Source organism: Typopeltis vanoorti, chromosome 2 (assembly GCF_054136105.1).
Source record: "Typopeltis vanoorti isolate ZY-2024b chromosome 2, IOZ_Tvanoo_1.0, whole genome shotgun sequence".
NCBI lineage: Eukaryota > Metazoa > Arthropoda > Arachnida > Uropygi > Thelyphonidae > Typopeltis > Typopeltis vanoorti.
Window position 1 is genome coordinate 89,800,266 of NC_143550.1, and position 9,573 is coordinate 89,809,838.

General features: G+C 33.4%; 1 protein-coding gene across 8 annotated transcripts in view; it reads left to right on the forward strand.

Annotated features, from left to right (window-relative positions):
- The window catches only part of HDAC11 (Histone deacetylase 11), a 318,225-nt gene extending 308,652 nt beyond the window's left edge, over positions 1-9,573 (forward strand). For all 8 annotated transcript variants that reach the window (XM_090406559.1, XM_090406582.1, XM_090406593.1 and 5 more), the window contains exon 10: positions 8,239-9,573. In XM_090406559.1, coding sequence (XP_090262685.1) covers positions 8,239-8,409 — 171 coding nt within the window. In that variant the 3' untranslated portion in view covers positions 8,410-9,573. The remainder of the gene's footprint in view (positions 1-8,238) is intronic.

Genomic DNA, 9,573 nt, shown 5'->3' on the forward strand with positions numbered 1-9,573 from the left:
AGGACTAGGGGCCATGCATGGAAGCTGGGCAAGAGCGTGGTTGACAAGGGTGTTAGAGCTAGGTTCTTTACTTGGAGAGTGGTAAATGAGTGGAATAAGCTTCCAGAGTCTGTTGTGGGTGCTACGACCGTGAATGAGTTCAAGGCAAGGTATGATAGATACTGTGTGAATGTTGAATAGTTGTTCTTGACATGATGTTAGGGCCTCCCTCGATGAGTCTGTCGACTCCTTGGAGTTTCCCGGAACAATAATAATAATAATAATAATAAAAAGTGACCCCATATGACCTACAAAAAACAGCATTACTTGGAACAGTCCATATTTTACGACGCTACCTGACGGACTATTCTTAGCTTTTTTGGTAGAATCTGAATTGTTCTGTATCACCAGTCAAATTTTTTGTTTATATGTTATCTTGTTTTGACTGTGTATCAGTTATGTGAATAAAATAATAATACTGGAATTAAGACCCCCTGATGTTAGTGAAGTTAATCTGCAAATTTTTTTTTTAGTATTTCTGAGGTTTTGTTGAATGTTTTGTGTTTATTTAATTTTTCGAAAGTGATTTTGTAGTAATTTTGATGCTTTTAGAGATTTTTTTGCAAGAGATTTTTTTAATGGTAGTGATTGTGATTTTTTATATTGTTGATCATGGTCGTGAATAAAAAAGAATGAGCAAGTCATAGTATAGTAATGTTAGTCTCCTTAACAGAAATCATCCAGGTACTTATTATTATTAGCTATGCTCTTATCTACAAATTTTCCCAAATGTTTCTTTGTATTTGGTATTAATTGTTACTTTTTGTTGAGATTACCAACAAGGATAACAATTAACTTTTTTTATGGCAGCTGCCTTCTTTAATGATTTGAAAAATTCCTCAGCTTTTTTTCTTAGTACCAACTTCATTGTAGGCAAAAATAAGTCTGATTGTCTAATTCCCTATACTTTTTTTTTTTATTTGATTGATCTCATCCATCCCTTTAGGACGTGTAGAGTCCCCTAACGAGAGGTTCAAGACAAAATTAATGTGGCCAGTTCGACACGCCTCGCTGCATCCCCTAAGGGTAGTGTTCATGACTGTAATCTATGTGTGTTTACAGGGCCAGTTTGCCTGCTTGCAGGATAAAAACCCCCAGATAAACTGGCAGAAAAAACCCTGCTGTCCACGCCCAAGACTGGCTAACTTGGCTATGGCTGAGGAAGAACACCAAGCATACGGTTGCTAAGCACAAAGCCACTAGACTAACCACATAGACTTGTTTGCTGGTGTTTAATTTGTACGTCACTGTCCTAAGTGAAAATATCAACTTGTTTCCTGATAATGCAAAATTGGGACGAGTGATTATCATTGAAGATGATATAGAGATACTGAAGATGACTTAAATAGGCTATCAGTATGGACAGTGAGTTGCCAGTTTAATGAGGCAAAATGTATGGCATTGTACTTTGGAATGAAGATGAAGGGATCACATTCTGTGTACTACACTAATAAAACTGGACTCTAGGAAGTTGATGAGACTGGGAATTTGGGAAGTGATTGTAGACAGAGAATTAAAGCTTGGAGAGCATATTGTAAATGTGGCCAGAATTAACTTTTTCTTTATGTCAGCTGCCTTCTTTAATGATTTGAAAACTTCCTCAGTACCAACTTCATTGGAACAGTAGGCACAAATAAGTCTGATTTGCTAAATATCTCATCACATTACCTAGATGCTGAAGAGCACACTGACAAACAGGGATTAGGTGGGCCAGTATTCCTGACTCACTAATCTCTGCTTGTCAGTGTGCTCTTCAGCATCTAGGTAAGATTATGACAGGCCTGTGGAATGCTCCCTGTGAAGATAGATTAGAAGTCTGTGAATTACAAAATCTCATGGATAGATGAAAAAGAAGAGGTAGGATAGAAACAGAAGTTATTTAAGAGGTTTTACAGAATTGGCACAAGAGAATTTTTTCAATACATGACAGGAAAGGAGAGAACAAGGGATTAGTTTCACGTAAATCAAAATTGTAAGATGATTAACAAGAGAGGGAGGAGATTTTTTCTTGGAAGTTAGTGAATGGGTGGAATTGATTGCCAATAGTGGTTGTGCACGTTCTGTCAGTGAATGAGTTCAAGGTATGATAGGTATTTGTGAATAATGGTTAATATATGGAGATGCCTGAAAAAATAATAGTAGTTCCATGCTAACAACCCAACTGTTTGATGAATTTCGGGTAACTGCATGGACAGTGTCTTTGTTTTACTTGCTACCAACTCATTGTTAGTTTTAATCTGTCTATGACATTGAATATTTGAAAATCCTTACTAGGTACTAGAAGAATTTCATTATCCAGTGAAAGATCACACTCTTGCTTATTGAAGGCCTTGAATGTGACATATGAAAGATCACATTTGGTCTTGAAAGAATGATCCTCCATCTTATCTAACTCTTAGCCCACTCATGTTTTTTTATGTGCTTTCCACCTGTCATAAAAAGTTTGTAAACCTATTATGTATTGGCACCAGTGGTGAGCTATAAGTGGCTTGTGCGAGCCCTTTGTTAAATTTATCTCAAATTTGCGAGCCTCTTGTTCGTCTTGTTTAATAATCTTGTAGAACTAGAAAATACCACCGTGGAATGTATACATGCTACTATAATTGCTACTTTAAATTCACGGATTTTCTGATAACTATATAAAAAATCATTTCATTGCATTTTGTTCTGATGGAGCTAGTGTAATGTTAGGGAAACAAATCAGATGTTGCAATCAAACTTCTACAAACATTTCCCAACGTTGCGATTTGGCATTTCGCTCATCGTTTACACTTAGCATTAGATGATTCGATAAAAAACATTAAAGAAATAAAACATTTTGAAATATTTATGGATAAATTATATGCTTTTTATCATCAATCACCAAAAAATCAATGAGAATTAAATACGATTGCAAAAGACCTTGCTATCGAAATTTTAAAGATCAGACGTGTTTGGATCATGATGGGCAGCTTGCAGTTTACGAACGGCTCTTGCTTTGTGAAGAAATTACCCAGCTTTATGCAAGCATTTTGCATCGAATGATAAATATAAGGGCTTTTTAAACCAACTTCTCAATTTGGAATTTTTAAAAGATCTAGCATTAATGATTGATATCCTACAGGAATTATCATATCTGGCAGAAGCTCTACAAAGTCGCAACATAAGTATTATAGGGGCTAAGTTAGGTTTTTTTTTTTTTTGCTCTACGATGCTAGACCTTTGTTAAAATTTACATAGCTCACCACTGATTGGCACCAAGGGTTGGCTAAGTGGATAATCTGAGAACTTAGCATTGAACTCTCATGCAGATCGAGATCTCTAAAGTGGTGGTTCACACTGACAAATTGATAATCCTTTCTTTTAGTGTTGCATGGTGATCAGCATTCATTTTAGAAATTATGGACTTTACAACCATGTTATAAATAACTTTTAATTTCCTGACGTTTCAATCTTCCAATTAAAATCATCATCTGGAGCATATACATATGTACAAGACAAGCTGAGTTACATTACATACAGTAAGCTAGAGAATTTGATCACAGGTTATTATGGCATGACCTCTAGTGAAAAAAAAAAAAAATATTTAGAAAATACATCAAGCTAAATTCTATTTATGATAACATGAATAAACATTCTTTCTTACAGATAGTTTTCTTTCAGTAACATTGTTGCCCTATTTTTAGCATTACAATTGTTATTTTTGATTTAGGATCCTGGATTATCTATAGTGCTGTTTATAGTTACTCTTAGAGAGGAAGGTTCCGTGGACCGAATATGTGCCTTCCATATGTTTGGGATTTTTAGACCATCATTATTGTTCAGTTGGGGTGGTTGATAATAATAATTACACAGGCTTCCTTAAATTTGCATTTGTACCATGTTTTGGTGTGATGTAGACATCTAGTGCTTTTCCAGTCAATTCTGTGCAAGGTGTTCAAGGCATGATCAGAAAGGCCAACTTCACCATAATTATTATATTTAATGTCATTTATGTTCTTTTTGTCTGATAGGAATTGTGTCCTGTTTCCATTATATATGGTATGTTACAGGTGCAATAAATATGGTATACTCCTGGGTGGGCCGGCAGAGGGAGTGGGTCTTTGGATGAGTTGAGTAAGCTTTTTAATTTTGCAGGAGGTTTAAGGCGCAACGAATATACCACTGCACTACTCTGAGAACAGATCCAGGCTACTAGAAAGAACTTAGCCATTACTCAAAACCAGCTACAAAATGTAAAATCAGAACTTTCTAGCTACTTAAACACAGATATCTGGATGATCCTGGAAAAGATTACGGACAACATGGCGAACCATATCCTTCAAACAAAGAAAGAAAACTTCGTTTCCAAATTTCGTAGACTAAAAGATCGACAAAATCAATGGACATATTCAAATTTCTTTGCAGTGAACGATAAAACCAACCAGAAGCAAGAAACAACAGGAGCCACCAATCGCCTGCAGGTAACAGTAACATATTTAATCTATCCAACCATGCTTTAAACAAAGATGAACTCTCAGTACTCAACAAAGGTCTAAATTTTGCTGTAGCACCCAGATTGATAAACAAACTAGAATTTATTTGTAATATTGAAAGAGGCTTAAGATTCATCCCAAATAACATAGCAGACAAAATACATTTAGAAACCGCCAACATTTTAAATCATAACAAAACAATAACAAGCAACTTAACGAAACACGAATTAACAGCGGTGAAATCATTAAAATCAAATCTAAACATCGTAATAACTAGAGCCGATGAGGGAAGTGCCACCATTATTTTAAATCGAACCACTTTTTTGTAGAAAATGAATCTGCTAGTCTCGGACAAGAATACATACCAACTCGTTAACTACAACCCAACCAATAGAATAAAAAAGAAAACAGAGAAACTACTTAAAATCAATTACCACATGGCCCGAAGACACGGTCAAAAAACCATTTCCGCACTACGCTCTTTCCCCAAGAATTTACGGGTTACTGAAAATACACATACAAAACACACCACTCCGGTCAATAGTCGAAGGGATAGATAGCCCGATTTATCACTTAGCCAAGAAATTGGCAGCAATACTCAAGGAGTTGGTAGGTCATTCCCCTCCCCCTCCTATATCAGAAAGATACAATACTTCATAAACATTATCAAAGACATTACATTGGAACAGTGGTTCTTAACCTTTTCAACGTCACGGAGCACTTTTGATTATAAGAAAAAATTGGAGAACACCAAAAGCATTAAGGTAATAAAACTAACAATAAAATTATGCATGGATATGCCTTTTATTTAATGCGAGACTTGGGCTTTTTGGCTTTTGCAGATTTCAGCAATATCAGGTCTAATATGTGATATAGCTACTTTCATCTCTTTTTCTATATTAGTAAGTCTTTTGCGCCTTTTATTTTTTATATTGGTTAATACTGAGAAACCAAGCTCACACTAATATGATGTTGACAATTGTAACAACATTTTCAGTGCCCTTGTGGAGAGAACTAGGTATTCGGCTTGGACAAAAATCCAAAATTCCTCAAGTTATTTCAGAGAATTTCATTTTTAGAGTACGATCCATTGAAAAGGTAGTAACTAATTGTTCTTCTTGTAACGAAAATTCACAACTTAATCTATTAACTGTGCCAAATGGATTTCGTATCCAATCATAATTGTGTGTATTTAAGGAAGGAAAGTAACTTGAAATCTTTTCTTCCAATATTATTAAATGTTCTGTTATAACGGAAACAATTCCCTCAACATTTTTATTATGGAGCAAAGGAAACATATCTACTGTATTATTTTTTGATATGCGGTTTTTCCAAAGAAATAGAGATCACAGTAGCCAGTTATACTCAGACTGTGTCATCTGATACTTTCACCGGCGGAACATCTGTAACCAGTTCGCAGAACACAAGGGTTCCAGGGAGTACCAGTTAAGAACCGCTGCATTAGAAAAAGATGATTTATTAGTCAGTTTTGACTCTCTGCTCTCTTTATGAATGTCCCAATCAATGACACAATCCTTCTTTTACAGAACAAATTCCCTCCAGGTATTACGGCACTCTTTGCAATGTATTACGTTCTGGTTGTTTTGTATGGCAAAATGCTTTCTACCTACAAAAAGAATGCATAGCCATGAGCTCACCATTATCCCCCCCCCCCATTGTGCACTTTTATATGGAACATTTTGAGCAACATGCTATAGATTCCTCTCCTTTAAAACTCAAAGTCTGGCTTAGATACGTTGACAATGTTTTCGCGATCTGGTCTCATGGTCACTAGACACATTCCTTAGCCACCTAAACAAACAACACAAACGCATAAAGTTCACAATTGAGATTGAAAAACACAACACACCTCCATTTCTGGTGCAGTTGTCACACGTCTTCCTTCTGGCAATCTTTCCTTCACTTGCCTACCAAACATTGACTCATACTGGCCAATATATATACACATAAACTCCTACCACCACCCAACACAAAAACTAGATGTCATTAATACTCTAAAAAACAGGGCTCTGAAGATCTGCTCCAGTGAACAAGCACTGAAAGACGAATTTAAAGTTATCAGCAATTCAATTAAAGTCTTCCTTCTGGCAATCTTTCCTTCACTTGCCTACCAAACATTGACTCATACTGGCCAATATATACACATAAACTCCTACCACCACCCAACACAAAAACTAGATGTCATTAATACTCTAAAAAACAGGGCTCTGAAGATCTGCTCCAGTGAACAAGCACTGAAAGACGAATTTAAAGTTATCAGCAATTCTTTTCAAAAAAAAAATGGTTATAGCCAAAACACTATTAACAAAATTCTCTACAAGACCTCAATAAAAAAGACAAACCAGACCATAAAATATAAATATAAAATAAAAAATATAAAATGTTTTTAAAATAAACAGAATACAACCTCAAAGCCACCTTTAAACCTCCTGCAAAATTAAAAAGCTTACTCAACTCATCAAAAGACCCACTCCCTCTGCTGGCCTACCCTGGAGTATACCATATTTATTGCACCTGTAACATACCATATATAGGGAAATGCACAATTCCTATCAGATAAAAAGAACATAAATGACACATTAAATATAATAATTAAGGTGAAGCTGACCTTTCTGATCATGCCCTGAACACCTCGCATAGAATTGACTGGAAAAGCACTAGTTGTCTACATCACACCAAAACATGGTATGAATGCAAATTTAAGGAAACCTGTGAAATTATTATCACCGACCCCAATCTGAACAATAATGATGGTCCAAAAATTCCAAATATATGGAAGGCACATATTCGGTCCACGGAACCTTCCTCTCTAAGAGTAACTATAAACAGAACTATAGATAATCCAGGATCCTAAATCAAAAATAACAGTTGTAATGCTAAAAATAGGACATCAATGTTACTGAAAGAAAACTATCTGTAAGAAAGAATGTTTATTCATGTTATCATAAATAGAATTTAGCTTGATGTATTTTCTAAATAATAATTTTTTTTTTTTTCACTAAAGGTCATGCCAGTAGAATAACCTGTGATCAAATCATTGTTTCTCTAGCTTACTGTAACTCAGTAAGCTATAGAAATGTAACTCAGCTTGTCCTGTACATTTGTATATGCCCCAGATGATGATCTTAATATGAAGATCGAAACGTTGGGAAATTAAAAGAGTTATTTATAACACGGTTGTAAAGTCCATAATTTCTAAAATGAACAAATTGATAATCATTCATGCAACAATGGGACTTTAATCCAGAACCTGTTTGTAGGAAGCAGAAATGCCTTCTATTCAGCAAAACCAGGCTGCAAATCACAGGATTAATAGTCTGTATTTTTCTAATCTTTCAAATGCAGGAATGTTAAAATATGACTCAACAGACCCATTATATCAGGTGGCAGGCTGATAGCAGTTGGGAATTTTATAGTTTTGTGCTCATTTTTTGTAAATGCACTTAAAACACATGAACAAACTGGTTTTTCACATAATAGTCATTTATTGTCATTATACCAAACTGCTTCTCATAACATAAATTGATATTAATAACATGCATTAACACTAATCTGACAGAATTTAAGGTAGGGCAGTGGTCCACTTTCGATTTACACTCCTTCTCCATAATATTAAAGAATACAGAGCTATTAATCCTTATAAAGAACTGTTTACATATATATTAATAAATATTCTGATCATTAATTTGCTTTATATACTTCATATGTGTCTTACTGTTTTTAGGGTATTATAAAAAGAGATGAAATAGTATTTACCATAGCCAGACAACACCATATTCCCATTGTTATGGTAACTAGCGGTGGATATCAGAGAGTGACTGCCCGCATCATTGCAGATTCAATTATTAATTTGAACAATAAAGGTCTTTTAGGAATTAAGGGAAATACTCAGTAGTATTTTGTGTATATTTTTAAATCTTCATTACTGAATTCCTTATGCAAAATTGTCAGATTAAAATAAAAAAGTTATGAATATTTTCAGAAATTTTGGATTAAAAGCAAAAATGATTTGTAATGAAATGTTTCCTTGCAGTTTGCAAAGCATCAAAATCCTTTTTTTTTTTGCAGTTTCCTTTCTTTTTTATTTTTTTAAACAAAGTAGCTTATATTGATAGTTTGTTCTCTCTTTCAAGGAATTGTATATAAAATGATATTAAAATTTATATCTGGATTAAAATTTAATACTTTGGGTATTAAATTTTAATCAGGGCATGACTAATGATTTTATAAACTATAAAGGTAAGTACCATACTACAGTTTCACATAGCTAAATAATTTCTGATATCATGATTTCTGTATAAGCTAAATGGACTATTTTTCTATGAAAATTACTGTCTTAAATACTAATCTTTTTTTAAAAAAATTTATGTATATGATTAAATTATGGTGATTAAGCCATGAATTGTTTGCAACATCTTTTAATTGGGGGGGGTGACTTTTACTAACTGCAAATCAGAATTTGTTTAAATTTCATTTCATTTCATTTCTATTTAAATTTATTACTGTTGCTATTATGCGGCATGTATGCCTATGTAATAATTGATGAACTGTGTAATATATATATATATAAATCCCAGACTTCAGTTAATGAAATGTTATCCAAGATAAAATGCATATAAATGTAAAGGTATTGTTTTTAATATTCGTTGTTAACTTTTATTTTTTTAGAGTTAGATTTGTAAGTGATCTGAAACAATTTTAAATACAATTATTATTATTGTTGTTATGTACTATTATTATGTATACATGCTGTAATTATTTAATAATTTCAAGTCTATAATTATTATTATAGACTTGAAATTATTATAAGAAAATAATATGTTCATTTTTAGACTTTTTATGTGCTGTTTTTAAAGTTAGTGTACTTGAAAAAAAATTATAAAACCGGTGAGATGTGCTGCTGTGTGTTAAAATTTTTCATTCAGAAATATGTTATATCATTACTTAAAAAAAGTTTTTAAAAACTGTACATGTCACAGTTTTTTTTTAATTTACTTTCATTATTTGAGATATGATTCATCAATTTATGATTGTGAGATTAAATAAAATAATTAACTTA